A 15,769-nucleotide genomic window follows, 5' to 3' on the forward strand; every position below is an offset into this window, starting at 1 on the left:
CCTGTGTGGCTGGAGCCTAACTGAGTATAACTTTCAGAAGCTAATCTGTTGATCAATTGCAGATCAAATCAGTGATACTTGAAGTAACTATTGAGTAACTATTCTCTACTTCATTAAGCTTCCAGCACTGCTTGTTTTGTGTCAGTGTTTTATTTCCTGTGACTGTTTTTCTGTGTGATTGAGCTTTTTGTTTTTGGGTCTCTGGAAGGTCTGGCAGCCACAAGTTTGACAAGTTAATTTTTCTTTTAGGTCAGGTTTGTTTTGCCAGACTTTCTTCAATCACAGTTACTGTATTTGTCAACCATTTCCAAAGGGGAGGCCCTGTGATGGACTGGCAACCTGTTCAGGGTGTAACTTGCTTTGCGCCACGGGATAGGCTCCAGCCCCTCCCTGCCACCTAAAGTTGAAAAAGTGACTGAGAATGTGGACTGATGAACGTGCAGATGGAGCATTTCTGATTTACATGGCATCATGATGATGATGTTCCTCCTGCTTGCTAGAAGTTGTTAAGGCTGATTGCAGTATTTTACTCTGATAAGAAGAGCGTGGTTGCATCTGACACTCTAAACTTTTTTTTTTTTATATATATACTCCTGCTACATCTTGATCTCTATCTCTGTCTTAATTTTTATTTCTGTCTCCCTCCTGACTGGCCAACAGATTGACTGACACACACAGGATTAAACCTGCTACCAGCAGCCTGCGTGGCTGTCTTTCTGTCTTTGTTTACTCTCTTTATTGTAATGGAAAAGCACATTGTAACCACTGGCTTTGTGAGGCCACAGTTAATTGCAAATAATTATCGTGATGGCATTTAATTTTAGTAATTGTCATCTTCTGGACGGCTGGACACTAATCCCTTCCTCCTCCTCTGTTCAGGAATGAACAAAGAGTGCATGTTCGTGTGTGCGCTGGGGGGTGCTAGCTCATATATTTTTGTCTTATTTCTGATTTGAATAAATAAAAGAGTTTGTATGACCCCAGAACTGTAATTTAAATCTCTCCTGTGACTCTTCAAAGTAAGAGCTGTTAAACTTTTCATCTCTTACACAGAGTTGTGCAGCTTAAACCACCAGTTACTTCCCATAATACCATAAAGAGCTTCCCATGATGAGATGATTAGATTGAAATGATTAGATAATTGGATAGAAATTTTACTATAACAAGGGTGTGCAGGGTACAAGATTTCTCACAGATTGCTATTGCTAATTAACTGCAAATGTTGACTTCCCAGATAATTTCTAAAGATTAGTTTCTCTGAAAAGGATGGGACAACAGCTATGGGTTATTCCTCTAAATGTGGGTGGCATTATAAAAAAAAAAGGAGCCAGCAATTGTCCCATCCCAGATATACCTGGATTCAGTCCTAGTCATGCACTGAAGCTGCCCTACAAGATCTAAATAAGACAAATATTAGAAAGCTTCTTAATGTAATACCTCCTTACACTTCCTGTCTTTTTCTATGCAGAAAAAAGTATCAACTCTCTGAAATAATATCAGGAAAATGAAAGTATTTGTTTCTACGTTTAGTCTCGTCCACCAGTGATCCTCCTTCAGATTATGCAGAGAGACGGAATGAGATTTGCCTGCACCGGCTCAGACAGACGCAGGTCAGCTGTTCAAATCATAATATATTTCAGACTTCACAGGCCACGAGATGTTAGATCACCTTCCCCTACCCCTGCGACTGCACCTGGTTGTGTCTTTTCTGTAACAAACTGTAACCCGCGTCCCATTTCATTTCCCTGAGAGCTGATTGGATTTGCGATGGTCGCGCCTTCACACCGTGCCTCGTCTCTGACAGAGCAGCAATCTCTTTAACACTAGCCGATAGATATGATAATGTACACTGGCTTTATTGTCGAGTGACAGAAGGGCGGCACGACACACACACCATGTGTTCACCACCAGCTTTGCACGGTCCCGCCCTGTTTCTCAGTGCCCTCCTTGTCTAGAAGGGACCCCAGTGCACGCTGAACGCCTCAGGGCACCGACTCTGCCTTTTAATCTTTAAATACTTTAATAACACATTTCTATTTTAGTTCATATGCTTTGAGAGGTTGGTACCTTGTGCCGCAGGGTTCAAATTTATTGTTTATTGTTCGTTTTTATTTTTAGGACAGCTATTGTTGCACTCTTGTCTCATTGATGCCCTCAAATAACTAAAAAAATCTAAGGACAATAGAGGAACGTGTAGATCACTGATCGACAATGTTCTGTAATAACTATATTCAAGAGATAATAACACTGAAGCATGGAAATCAAGCATCCCGTGCAATGAAAAATGACCAATATGTGACAGAGTGCTGCTGAGCGATTCTCTGACAGCTATGGGTGATCAGCTAATATTTTCTGCTCCATTTCGCAGTCTGTCACATCAAGTGTCACGGCTGTTCCTAACATCAGCACAAAGAATGCATGTAAGAGTTTATTTGCACCTTTAAATGGAAGGGAAAAAAATTCTTCTCATGAGTTCAGCATTTCTTTTTTTTTTTTTTAATAAGCCATCCATGAAGTCAATACCTAGAAGAAGGAGATCTCCTTGGCATGGACCAGCTTACCAAGTACTTTATTTCAGTGTAGTAATTAAGGGCCCATTTGGAGTGGTGGTGGCCTCCAGTGCCCTGGAGGAGTTAGATTGGTCTAATTAACTAATATGAACACTGCTGATTGGGCAGTAAGTAACATAATCACAGCTGATTGGTCAGTAACCTGCAGGTCACCAGGACAGGCTCAGGGGGACGTTTGGAGGTCCTTCCTGAGCTGCTGGCTGGACTGTGCGATAGTCTGGAGACTAAAGAGATGTCTGGCTGTAAAATCTCTCTGATTTAGTAGGTCTGATCAAATTATTAAATAGTTCAAGGACATTTTTAAAGCAAAAATGCTAAAATCTGATTTGCATACTACAAAATATTGTTTTTCTGTGGCTAGTCAGACAAAACAAGCAAATGAAATGTGTCAGCCTTTAAAATTGTAATGACAGTGGAGATAGTGATCAGCAGTTTTATCAATACTGAAAATAATTATTAGTCACAGCTAACAATTGTCATTGTCAGGCATGTTGTCAGGTCTTATCACATGCTCTGCAGTTTGTGTTGCATGCCGTTTGATCAGATAATTTCTCATTTATATCGTAATGTTGTTTTACAACACATTATATCGAACTTTTCTGTTCTAATCAAGACCAATAATCAGTCAGACCGATGTTTTGGTCCACACAAAGGTTCATCAATGCTGCGTTATTTTCAAGAAGCCCTTCTTTGGATGTTATGTCAAGACAACATTAAGAACTGCTGTCACTAGAGCTCATGACTCATATTGACATTTATGGCTTCTTGGTCTATTTTTGAAAAGTTTGTCTTTCTTTGTCAATTGAACAAGAAAACAGGCCTCAAACTGAGGTATCAACAACCCATTTTTGCATTATATCAAAATACTGATAAAATCCATATATCTTTCTCTACTTTTTAAACAGCTTTATTCATTTGTTTATTTTTATTTCCATTAGTTAATTTTAACCACTTTTTGCAACTAAATACAGAAACTGTGAATCTGATGCATCACTGTGTCACAGATTAAAGTGTCTAACTGCTGTCGCTGTCCTGTGTGCACAGTGTATTCTGGGATCTGTACTGCGCTGCCCCGGACCGGAGGGAGACATGTGAACATTCCAGTGAGGCCAAGGCTTTCCATGACTATGTAAGTGAACTGAACCAACCCTCCCGTGGTGTACAAGTACACACACATCCACCGAGCTCACACGATCATACGGAGAATGTGCATCAGAAAGAAGGGACTATCCTGTCTGAGATAATGCTGCTGGTTCTTGTTTTGACATGTTTGTGTTTCTTACTGTCTGCGTGTCTGGCCTTCCTGGTTGCAGCCTCTGCTTTTTGGATGTGACTGACTGTGAGCCAGACATCTGAAATACTGTAGCATGCTTTTTTTTTTAAAAATGCAGCACCTCTGGACACTACTTCCATATTTTATGGGAAAGCCCTTAGACTTCCATCTTTGAATCTTCTAAATCTAATAGTGTGTTCATGGCAACATGCAACATTTCATATGATCTGCACTGATTAGATATATTTTTCCTATCATCTGCCTCCGCAGTGTGCCTCAGCTGGTGGCCACACTTCCTGAAAAATATTCTAGTGAATCTGTCGCTGAGGTTAAAGGTCACTGTACTGCCTGGCTATTTATTGGTCCACTCGTGGCTTCAGTAAAGGTCAAATCACATAAAGCAGCTGGCTGATCTTGCAAACACATTTACACACACATTTACACACAATTGTCGGCTATGATAGTTGTGGCTACAGAGGATGGCCTGGATGATGAAAGGTCAAGATCTGGGGCCCCGTGACCCTCTCATCTTCTGTAGAGTTAGACCAATAGATCAAACATGCACACACACCACACATGCATTTTTTTTGAAGGCCTGCAAGCTGCAAGTGACTATTTTCGCATATGGACCAAACAGACTTAACCTCCTCAGTTTCTGTCTGCTTTTTTATTTTTTTTAATTGGTTTTCTGTTCTTTACCGGGAAGGGTTTTCTCTTTTGGCTTGTCAACACTATAATAAATATTTGCATCATGCTGCGTGGTGTATATTTGAGCAAGGATTACACGGGTGCGCGGATGTTGACTGGACAGACTGCTTCAGCTGCGAGATTATGGTTCCACCTGGGCAGAAGTTAAACCTGAAATGGATTAGAGGTTCTGTTCTTGCCATACGCATTTCATTCAGGCTGTTTTAGCTCGTAGCCTGTCACCTATTCAGTTGAACTCTCTTATGAGGTTTGACGGCAAAAGTGTGAGCGCTTGTCAGCTGAACAGATTACATTTGTTGTGCATGTACTACGCATGTCTGTGTGGGCACTAGTTGATGTGTGTATCTCCTCGCCTTGTCTGCGTGTGTGCATGTGTTGGACCACCATAAGATTAATTACATGGTTAATTAAACCTAGTAGTTAATTAAATCTGACAACTGTGTCTAATTAATCTAAATGCCATATAATTTCCTACACCTTTCTCCAGAGGTAGGCCAGCTGGATACCTGCATGTCAGCTATTTAACAGCTCTGGTTTGACAGTCCTGGTCAATATGTGGCTGAATTTCCAGGTTGAAATTCTGCCAACCTATAGACGAATTTCAAGCAGTCTTTGTTTACATAAATCAAGTCAGCTGAGAGTCCGAATCACTGCTGCTGCGGGGTATTTGACTGGATGCACAACATGTAGAGTTAAGCTGCAGTTTAGGAGTTAAAGTACTGAAGTGAATGAGAGATTAAGAGGTATATTGAGCTTGTTTTTATGAAAATATAACTTTGTTAGGGCAGGTGGTCTATTGGTGTGTGATAAAGGGACGTATGCATCCTAACAAGACACTCGATGGGCTTCCACAGTTCTTGCGTGTTCAAGATTGTTTATTGATGCGTTTTAATTACCTTTTGCAGTTCAAGGGCTGAGATGCTCTTTTTTTTTTTTTATCTTTGACCTCACTCAAGTTCAGAAGGTCAGACTGTGTGAACTTTTAGCTTGTGGCTGCTGATTTTAGTTTAAAGTGACATTGAGAGGAATATTTGTTATTTTGTGGTATCACAGTATCATCACATGAAAACATTCCAGATGTGTGTGCGCATGTGAGTGCATCTGTTTTACACATTTCCTCGAATTTTCAACAAAAAAAAAAAAAAAGCGCAATCTGTCAGACGCTACTGATGTTGCAGAGATGCACACAAGATGCAGGAAGCTCTGTGAAAATTCACTAAACTGTGTATACACAAATGCAGACATACACATTCTTTTTCATCAGGTTTTATAAAGCCACATTTTACGCATGGTCCTCTTTTATAAATCTTAATCATCGGGAAATTGTAGTCACGTACTCCCTTATTTAATTATTGGCATATAAAATCACTGTTTGCACCTCAAGTTATTGGACACGGCAATTAAAAGAAAAGCAAGGAAGAAGTGCAATTTCACAGAATGTGAAACTGAGACACTCACTGGAGAAGTGGAGAAAAGAAAATATGTCTGCTTGGTGGTTTCAAATCTGTAATCATGAATGGAAGAAAACTACTGAAATAAAAAAGTAACGCAGGTTATCAGCTTGGCAAGTTTAAAGGACCATAGCAGAGGGGCAAAGGAAATGACTGGAATACAAATAAGAGACAAAAAAGCATCAGTTCACATAAGCAAAGCAGGCTATTAACCACAGCTGCGGCTATTTATGGCACCTGCAATTAATTTAGTGTATGCTATGAAGAGAACATTTTCCATATCAACATAGGTAGGGGTGTTTGTAAATAGAGATAATTGAGAAGCAATGCAGACTATATGAAATTGGCTGTTTGGTTTTTTTTTTTGTATTTTATGTTTTAAGTCTGTCTTGCCATAGTTCTTATCTCCACTGTAACAGACTCGACAAAAACTTGTGTAAGTATGGTCTTATGTATACAGGAGTGTCATACATTCTCACCTCATGCTTTCCTTAAGTAAGTCCTCTCACTTTTCACCTTTGCTTTCAGTGCCTGACCACATGTAGGCTTAAAAACTGCTTAGTTAGGTTTAGGGAAAAAAAATTAGCCTGGATTAGAATATCGTCCCTTTTATCACATTAACCCTCCCAGACCTGTGCTGAGTGTTTTAAATGTTTTACAGGCATTTGTATGTGCTGAGTTGGGAGTGAGACTTTGACAGATAAATATGCTTGAAAATTCAGGCCAACAGGCCGAACCTCTGGATCCCCCCCTAGAAAACAAAAAAGTTGTCTGATAATTATTGTACGGTTTTTACCTTCCGATATAAACTGCCTTGAGGTGACTGTTTTTGTGATTTGGTGCTATATAAATAAACTTGGACTGAATTGAATTTGGGGGAAAAAGTGTTCTTTTGGCTTGAGGACTCGGGAGCCTCCTGCTACTTTATTACAAGAAAACTATAAATTGTACTTCCTTTGATTTTGAGATTAGAGATGCAGAATTGTTTTGAAGTAACAGTCAGCAGCAAAGAATGATAATAAAATGGGTGTGCTTGCATAGAGGGTGTGGCACAGGCTCTGACAAAGCTAAAATGCATGAGAAGGTGTGAGCGAGCACATGTGATATTGTGACTGTTACCGTTGTGTGTTTGTGCGCTTGTGTGACAGAGAGAGAAGGGGAGAGAGAGAGAGTGTCAGGGTCGAGGCGTGTGAATCCCCAGGGTGATGAGGGGTCTGTCTGTCTCTGATTAACTCTGGCTCCTTCGTCCCCGCAGACCGACGGCCTGATCAAGTCTCTATCACGGCCCCTTGCTGATAACAGCTCCCTCATTCCCCCGAGTCCGCCCGGATCACAGAGTGAAAAACAACACGGCTCCCAGGAGTCGCACGCTCCACTCCGTGTGTTGCTCAGCAGGAATAGTGAAAGAGGAAAGTGTGCAAGATAAACCAGGATTGGTTTTGTTTTTTATTAATGTTTCTTTTTACATATAATTTGTGGTCTCTCTGGCCTCTATGCTGTCAGTTTGCTGTGGATAACACTGAAAAAATATCAGCGAAGTGCCATAAAATTGATTTCTAGAAATACAGTTTGCTTTTTTGTTTCCTCAAACTAATTTGGTTTCCAGGCAACACTGAGCTGGAGTATAGTCTTAGTTACAGATTTGGTTTGGCTCAGTTCAGTTTGGCTCAATTTGGCCTGATTTGAAGGCACCTCTTACTCAGCCCTGTCCTGCTGGCCCCCTCTGAGAGCAATGATGTAGACTTTGTGGACTCTCCAGTTTGGGAAAGATAATGGAATATAATGTGCTAATCCTCAGATCTGGGGACTGGTTGACAGCTAATCCAGGGGAATGTGGTGGGATTGGAGCCCTGGACTCACTCCCAGAACTGGAGGCCTCTGACTAGCAGGGTAGCTGGTTGGTTTCACCCTTGAATGGTGAATCTGCTATCATAGACACTCACACGTAAACACTCCCACTTGCAGCAGTGCTCGTGTGCATATCCAACTCCCACACACTCTTATGCAAATGAATACACACACTCAAAGTAAGCGAGATGATGCTGTATCATAAAGAGCTGGAAGAGCCTGATGTCTTGTACCTCTGCAAAGTAATTTAAGTGTTCACTCTTGTCGTCTTAATTGTTGGAATTGTGTTTCTGTCCTTCCTCTTCACATTGCCCTTTAATCATGTTTATTTCCTACAAGAGATCCACACATCTTATGGTCCTCTTCTGCTGGAATTTGGATGTTCCTCAAAAGAGCACTTTGTTGAGGAAATGTGTTTGATTATAAGAACATGGCACGTCTTTAGTAACTCAATATGAATGATTAAAGCACGCAAGCTTTGTGATGAAGAAAGCATACATATTGACGAGCAAGCAGGCACGCTTGCTCTCACACACGCACACACACACATTGTTGTGCACATTAAAGTCAGTAGAAGAATGAGTCCCTGTCTTCTCCGTCTCAGACACACATGCATGCACTTGCAATCACAGACAAACAGTCTTTCAGGAAGTGATACACTCAGCCTTGTTGCAGACATTTTGCTTTGCCCCAGCCAGAGGTCGCAACCCCAAACATCTGCGATTCATGGCAATCTGGGTTCACTGCCTGCGGAGTGACACAGATTTAGTGCCACAAGTGCGTCATTCACATCGCAGTGCTTCACTGACTCCACTCAGCTCTTGGCTTACTGATGCAAACTGTCATGATAATGGCTGAGATGGAGGAGTCAAATATGGGGATTCAGCTTTGAACATTTCACCTTATCCCAAAATAGACCGCATTAAGAAAACCATCATGAATGCACTTGTGAATGTGATAAGGAGCTGGGACATTAGTTGTGTAGTTGATTGTTTGATCAACAGAAAATCTGTGATTTTAAAAATCCAATCAATCACTGATTTTGGCTTTTCAAAGTTGAAGAATTTATTTTTAAGATCATTGAAACTTAAGTATTTTGGGATCTTTTTTTTTTTTTTTTTTGAGTTTTTGATTTTTGTCTTGACAAAAGGACCAATTTTAAAATGCCACACGAACCTCTGTGAAATTGTGAATTCAGTTATTGTGAAATAATTGTCATTATTTCCAGTTTGTCTGCTAATTATATTCTTGATTAATCGAAAAAGTCAGAAAATATCCCCCACTAATGTTTTTCAGAGACCAAGCAGACATTACAAATGTCTGACGAATAATCCAAAACATCAGAAACATTACATTGCCATTTTTGAAACGCTCCAAATGTTCATCATATTTACTTTTATTAAAAGAGTAACAGATAATCAAAATACTGTTTTCTGTCAGTTGACCATCTGATTGATGAATTTTTTTTTCTGCTCTAAATTGAGTGATTAAAAAAAACAGTAGGAAAATAAGTGCTGCAGCCCTAATCTGATCTGTTCCCAGCATGCCATTTGCAGACTGTAGATAGATGGAGATGCAGTGTTGGCTGTTGCCTGGGTATTCTTTGAGAGGGTTAAACATTTGTTAGTCTCAACCACAGTAACAGGTGGCACAAGGGGAGGAGCTGCACTCTGTAAACAACCGTTGATGGCCAAGCCTTTGTCTGGACTCTGTGTGGGATTTTGTGTGGTATTTTTTTTTTTTTATCATTGCTACTCACTATGTTGCCTTACCAGGTGCTCACTTGCCATTTTTTTTTAATGCCACACGTCTGCATAAAACCTTCCTTCTCTTTCAAAGCGGTCTTTGTCCCTGTCCATTTTTTCTTTATATGAAATTTACTCATCCTGCACCGTTTTTCCTGCTTCAGTTCCTCTCAGGTCTTTTTCACCGCCAACACCCCCTTCACCATCCTCCAACCCCCTCCTGCCGTGCTTTCTTTCCTTTCCTCTCTGTTCCACGCGCTTTCTTATTCCTCCCCCTCTCTCCTTTGCCGCCTTCCCTCCACCCTCCCTCCCTCTCACAGGAGATTGATTGGGTAATCTGGCTGGGTGCCAGCAGTGCCCGCTTCCTTGCTCGGGGGAAGGAGAGAAGCGGGGGCGACATGACGACATGCAGGAATAATAATAACATCCATAATATAAGCAGAGTAGGTATGGATGGAAGGATGAGGACAGAGAGAGAGGGAGAGAAAGCAGAGGAATGGAGTCTGCGTTGGCACAGCGATATCTTCTTCATACAGATTCTACTGGCTGTGTTCAGTTTAAATATAGCCTACACACCAACAGCATGCCACAACATTGTGTCTCCATTCCTGTCCGTCTCTGTCTTTTCTACCTTTCTGCCACCGCCACCACCTCCTCTGTTCACGCCTATGTCGTCTTTTAATATCAAACAGTGCGTGGAGTGCAGGCTGCAGGCAGACGGGCGCTGAGCGAGAGGACGCCGTCTTTGTGTGCCGTTGTTTACCGTTGTTGCAGTCTAAATGAAAAAGGCCAGTCGGCTCCTCTGTCTGTGTATACCTTTCGCTATCTGAGGAAGGCAGCAAAGCCTGAAAGTGCTGCCCTCAAGCTGTGTGTGTGTTCCGCTGGAGGTCTGCAAGTGACAGAAGCAGAAGATCAAATATTGCTTATGATTCCCTTCCTTGCAGGTTCATTCTGGGCAAGCTTAAGCTGAGCTGTGGGTTAGCATTTGATCTCGTCTATGGAAGCACAAGCTACCGGATCTGTGTTTGACAGAGACAGACACAGATGTGGACAGATGAGGATGACAATCCAGGAACGGAGACAGAAAGACACGTGACAGAGGGGACAAGAGAAGCAGAGGCGGCAAGCAAGAGAGAGTTGGAGAAGGAGGGGAGGGGATTTTTCCGTGCAGGAAGAATGAGGTGTATGCAGGCACAGGGGACTCTTTTTGAAGTCTGCATGTTTCGTAGTTTATCTGAGTTTTGGTACTAGCTGTGTATTGCACCCTGTTAGCCAGAGCAGCATAAATGCCATCAATCTGCCTGCACAAAGTTATTGTTGAAGCCAAGCCCTGCAGCGTATACTTTCCCTCCTTGCATGCAGATTTCCAACCCAGTCCCATTTAATTTCCCTAACCCAGTTACCCATGAATACCCTCTTAGTTGCAACATCATCATCCATAAAATTTAAACAAATGCTTTAAATGAATACTACATTCAGGGGAATAGTGAAAACTCCTTGGGGCATTTGTTTATCTCTCCCAATGAAACTAGGGATGAACGCTGCCAATTCTCTTTCAGTTTAGTCATTTTCAGGAAACAAATTATGGCTCAATAATTAAAAAAAAGCAGCATTCATCACTTGTTTGCCCTCGACTGTAACCAGTTTACTGTGGAGAACTGAAGTAAGCAATTTGTCAGGGGGTTGGAAGTTTGAGGGCGACCTTCCATGCTGGAGGTGTCTGTGATGCTTCTCTTGGCAAGCTGGCATCACACACGCATGCGTATACACATACACACACTCAAACAAAGACACAAAACACACACTCCCTCCCCTCTTTCTCACCATCTTTGAAGCTCCCTGACACTGGTGACTTCCAAACCACATCCACTTATCCATTTATCCATTGTGTAAAAACACACTGTCCGGCACAAAACGGCATAAATTACTGCAATTATGATGCTTCTGCTGTCTTTGTTTCTGCTTACTTTGAACTTTCCTTTGGCAGACTGCTCTGACTTTGTGTTTTTATGACTTTGTGTCCTAAGTCTCAGAGGAGAGGGCAGAGCAACCTGGTATAAGGTTGTAAGAGTGTGTGGTTACTGTAGATTTCACTGTTTCGCTAAGTAAATCTCTTCAAAGTGAAATGGCTCTGCTGGTCTGTAGTCAGCTTTCCCAGCTGTGGCGCTCCCCATTCTCTCCTCCCAGAGAAAACCTTGGAGTTCTCCATTACTGCCGTTCCTCATTAGGTCTGACGATGGTTGCAAGGATTGAGTGAAACCTATCTTTAAACATACACTCCTGTTGGTTTAACTGGGAGTTCAGAAACCATTTCCTTCTTTTAACCAAGATTTGTAATTAAGTCAGCTTTCGCCAGAGCAGCTGTAAGCGAGAAAAGTTTGATTATTAAAGTTCAAAGTAGGTGACAACGAGGGAGTCCAGTCAAGATAATTTATTAAACATAAACTAACAAAGAGACCGAGATGCCAAATAGGTTGGTGCTAGGTGGAGGGGCCAGCTTTTATAGCCTGGAAGGCACAGGTGAGCTGTATGATGTGATGAACCTCCTATGCAAGCAATTTACCAATAATAGCAGCCCAGAAGTTCCTTGAGACAGTGGGAGGGTTGTCACACGTGTTTGGCAAACTGTGCAAATGTGAGTTAAATGGAACTGGGGGATTGTGTATAAGTGTGTGAGAACATGTAAAGATAATGGATTAAATGGGCATTAAAATATTTCAGGTTAAGATAAGATGACATATGCTTGACAATGATCCACAAGTAAAGAAAGCAACCCAGGTTATATAAAGGATAAATAGTGATATCTTTCATAAGATATAGAGTTTTGTGAAGTGATCGCAAGGGCAGGTCTGCTTTCAAAAAACAGTTTCTCTTAACTGATTGTGGTATTTGCATCTTTTCTTTAAACTGCACTGTCCTTTACTATCCTGTCTTTGAATGATGTTCAGTTATTGCCTTTTAGGTGAATAGAAATCAAATACAGTCTTCTATTCAACCTAGAAATTAAAATTAAAAAAGGTCATGCTTAAAAAAAAAAAAAAAGCACGGCCATTGCTTCGAATGAAACATTTTTATCAATTCAAATCATCACTTGTCTGAATTGAGGTGGGTAGACAGTCTCTGTTCAGTCTTTGTTGCCCACCAACAACAAAAAAAACCTCCCTCAATCTAAAAGTCAGGAAAGGTTTTCCTGTCATTCCCGTCCTGAGTGCTTTGTGTTTGAGTCTTTGTAGATTTCAGAGCCTCCTCACTAAATGCTTTTTGGTACTAGAAGTTTTAGAAATTTAAGGTGTTTTTACCCATTGTAGTGCCACCACAGAACACAGTGTTCGTGGTTGTTGCCACTGAGAGCTGTGTTTAATCCCTTGAAAGTTAAAACACTAAAAAAGTTAGAAACCAGTGTAACTTTTAGATTATCTGAGCTATTAGTTGTTTTTTCAGTGACCAGCATTCACCTGTTCACCTCAAGCTAACATAAGTGTTTACAGCAAAAACAGGGGCTACTGGCTTCTTTGAATTTGTTAAAATGCTTTGAGGAATTAACAGTTATAAATAATTGAAGGTGATTGTGGCAACTTTCAGAGGAAGTATCTGCAGTTCACTTTCTCTCTCAAGTTAGTCTTTTTTCTGTTGGACACTTTGGAGACTCATTCTTTTAAACATTGTAGCAATCACTTTTCTAAAAGTTGCTCGTCTTTTTTTTTTTTCCTTTTCTTTTTTGTATCTCTGTCAACTCACATCCCTCCTCTCTCACACACACAGACACACACCGTCTATCCTGCCCTTTCTCCTTTGCCTCTGCCTCTCTTTGTAGCAGTGGGCAGGCTTGTAGCTGGCAGACATTGCAGCTTGGCACAGTGTGTCCCTGGAACTCTGTGTGTGTGTGCATGCGTGTGTGTGTGTGTGTGTGTGTGTGTGTGTGTGTGTGTGTGTGTGTGTGTGTGTGTGTGTGTGTGTGTGTGTGTATCTGCTCTCTCATACTGCTCTGCCAGTCCACCAGTCTCAAGTACCAGCTGGGCACCCAAACTCACAACCAAAATAAACTGGCGGCCCTAAGCCCATGGGTTGGTGTGTGTGTGCATGTTCTGCTGTGTGCATCCACGTGCTCATGTCTGTGTGTGTGTGTGTGTGATGCCGATTGGACACCCGTCTTATTAAGTCTCATTGAAGCGAGGGGTGACACAAACACAGACCTTCCTCAGATGAATGCCTGAGATGTTCGCCTGTCTCAACTTTGCATTACAGTGAGGCCCTCCCTGCTAGGATTAAAGACTAAAACAATTACAAAGCCTTATTTGCAATTTAAATTCTCCCAAATGCAGACTTAATCCCCATTTTCCAAAGGCAGCAATACTGAGAGGCGGAATAAATGTGTGAGAGAGATCCAATTCAAGCCTCTGTTGGGGTTTCTGTTGCTAAAATAACACTTATAAGTTATAGGGGGGGGATAATGAATGTGCTTTGAGTTGGTTGAGTTATGTTTGGAGAACAGTTTGCTTCTGTTAAAAGCTCGTCTTTGTAATGACGGGATGAATGTTGCGGAATCAGCAGGGGAGTCGATTTTTTTTTTTTTTTTTTCTTTCACCATTTGCGCAGAGAGATGTCTTCACATCCTCAGAAATATTTGCGTTTATGTTGTTTGCATTTAGAAATTCACATGTGCATGCGTTAAGGTGTCCTGATAGCAGGAGTCACAGCATGCATGCTTTACTGCTGCTCAGGGTGTATTTACAGACAGTGACTTTAATGCAGTGTAATGATTATTTTTATTCCAGGTACTTCGGCAGCCAGTTCGCTCTGAGTGGAATGACTCCCCATTGGCCCACTGATTACCTCTGTAGCTGCTGCCACACCTGGCTCCTTCAGCTTTCCTCTCGCCCTCCCCCTTTTATTACTACACCTTCATCTGTTCCTTCCTCCCTCTCTCTGTCTCAGTACACCTTTACTAATACAACAGTAAGCTGCACCTTCTTTTTATTAGGCTGCTTCTATGATACAACTTCTGTATCAACTCTTTATCTCTTTCGGTCTTCCTTCTCTCAAGCATTACACTTGTAGTGCTACAGACAAGTAATAAAAAAAGATGGATGGATGGATGATAGATAGATAGATAGATAGATATAGATAGATATTGCTCTTTCTACTGTAAGTAGGATCTCTAGAGATATATATGTATGTATGTGTGTAAATTGGAGGGAAGCAGGTAGTTCTTGTGGTCAGTTTATTAGATGCAAGACAAATGGGGAAACAACAACAACAAATAATAATTATTAAAATTAAAAACGTGTTTATTTCAGCCTGTGCACATTTGCTGTTTATTTTTATGCCTCAGCCTGTTTTGAATTGCTGCTGCCGTTTTCACACATGAACTCTGGACAATGTCGGGAGAAGTCGTTACAATCTTTCACTGTGAATTCACAATTACCAGGAATATTCTCACATTTGCTCGACTGGACATTAGACTTTGTATCGGAGAGCTGGCAAGTTAAAAAAACAACCAAAAAAAAAAAAAAATCCACTCTGCTTGGTAAAGTCTCAAAATTCAGCACTGCAGTGCATGTGTGAAAATTAGCTAGAAATGTGCAGGACTCTAAATATACCAACATGCTTTTTTCATGTTCCTTCAAGAATTTCTGCATCAGTTACGCTGAAAACCTGTTGTTAAGGTATCTTCTGGTTAGTTTACTTTAAGTTACACTTTCCAATCAAACCTTTTTTTTTTTTGTCAAAGACAAATGCTGATATATTCATGATTATTAAAGGGCAGTAAATAGCTTTAAGAACATCATGTATGTGAGTGGATCATTATGTGTGTAGAAAGAGATGCCATTTATTTCTTTGTGTCCTTGTTCAGATTACACAGTTTGAAGTCAGCGTGTTCTCATTTTCTGGTTGTGGCCATTTTATAAGGTCAAGTCCTATCTTTTAATTTGGTATCTTCCTCTTCTGCTTTTCATTTGAGCCCAGATCTCTTGCTCTCCTTCTGCTTGTCCTCTTCTCCCAGTTGCTCTATCAGACGACACTCTCAAGGTTTTTCTCTTCTTCACTTAAAGAAGAGGAAAGAAGCTTTTCCAAGGAACTACAGCATTAACCATTGGCCCAATACTATTTTAGATTCTACTCCTTCATTAGATACAGGTAGAAAGCTTGATTTGTAGATGTTCCTTTGAGTTA

General features: G+C 41.0%; 1 protein-coding gene across 1 annotated transcript in view; it reads left to right on the forward strand.

Moving 5' to 3' along the window:
• Window positions 1-15,769, forward strand: part of ssbp4 (single stranded DNA binding protein 4) — a 101,890-nt gene that overhangs the window by 24,160 nt on the left and 61,961 nt on the right. The window contains exon 4 of the mRNA XM_030726659.1: window positions 3,615-3,699. Within this exon, the coding sequence (XP_030582519.1) occupies window positions 3,615-3,699 (85 nt within the window). The remainder of the gene's footprint in view (window positions 1-3,614; window positions 3,700-15,769) is intronic.

Source organism: Archocentrus centrarchus, chromosome 4 (assembly GCF_007364275.1).
Source record: "Archocentrus centrarchus isolate MPI-CPG fArcCen1 chromosome 4, fArcCen1, whole genome shotgun sequence".
NCBI lineage: Eukaryota > Metazoa > Chordata > Actinopteri > Cichliformes > Cichlidae > Archocentrus > Archocentrus centrarchus.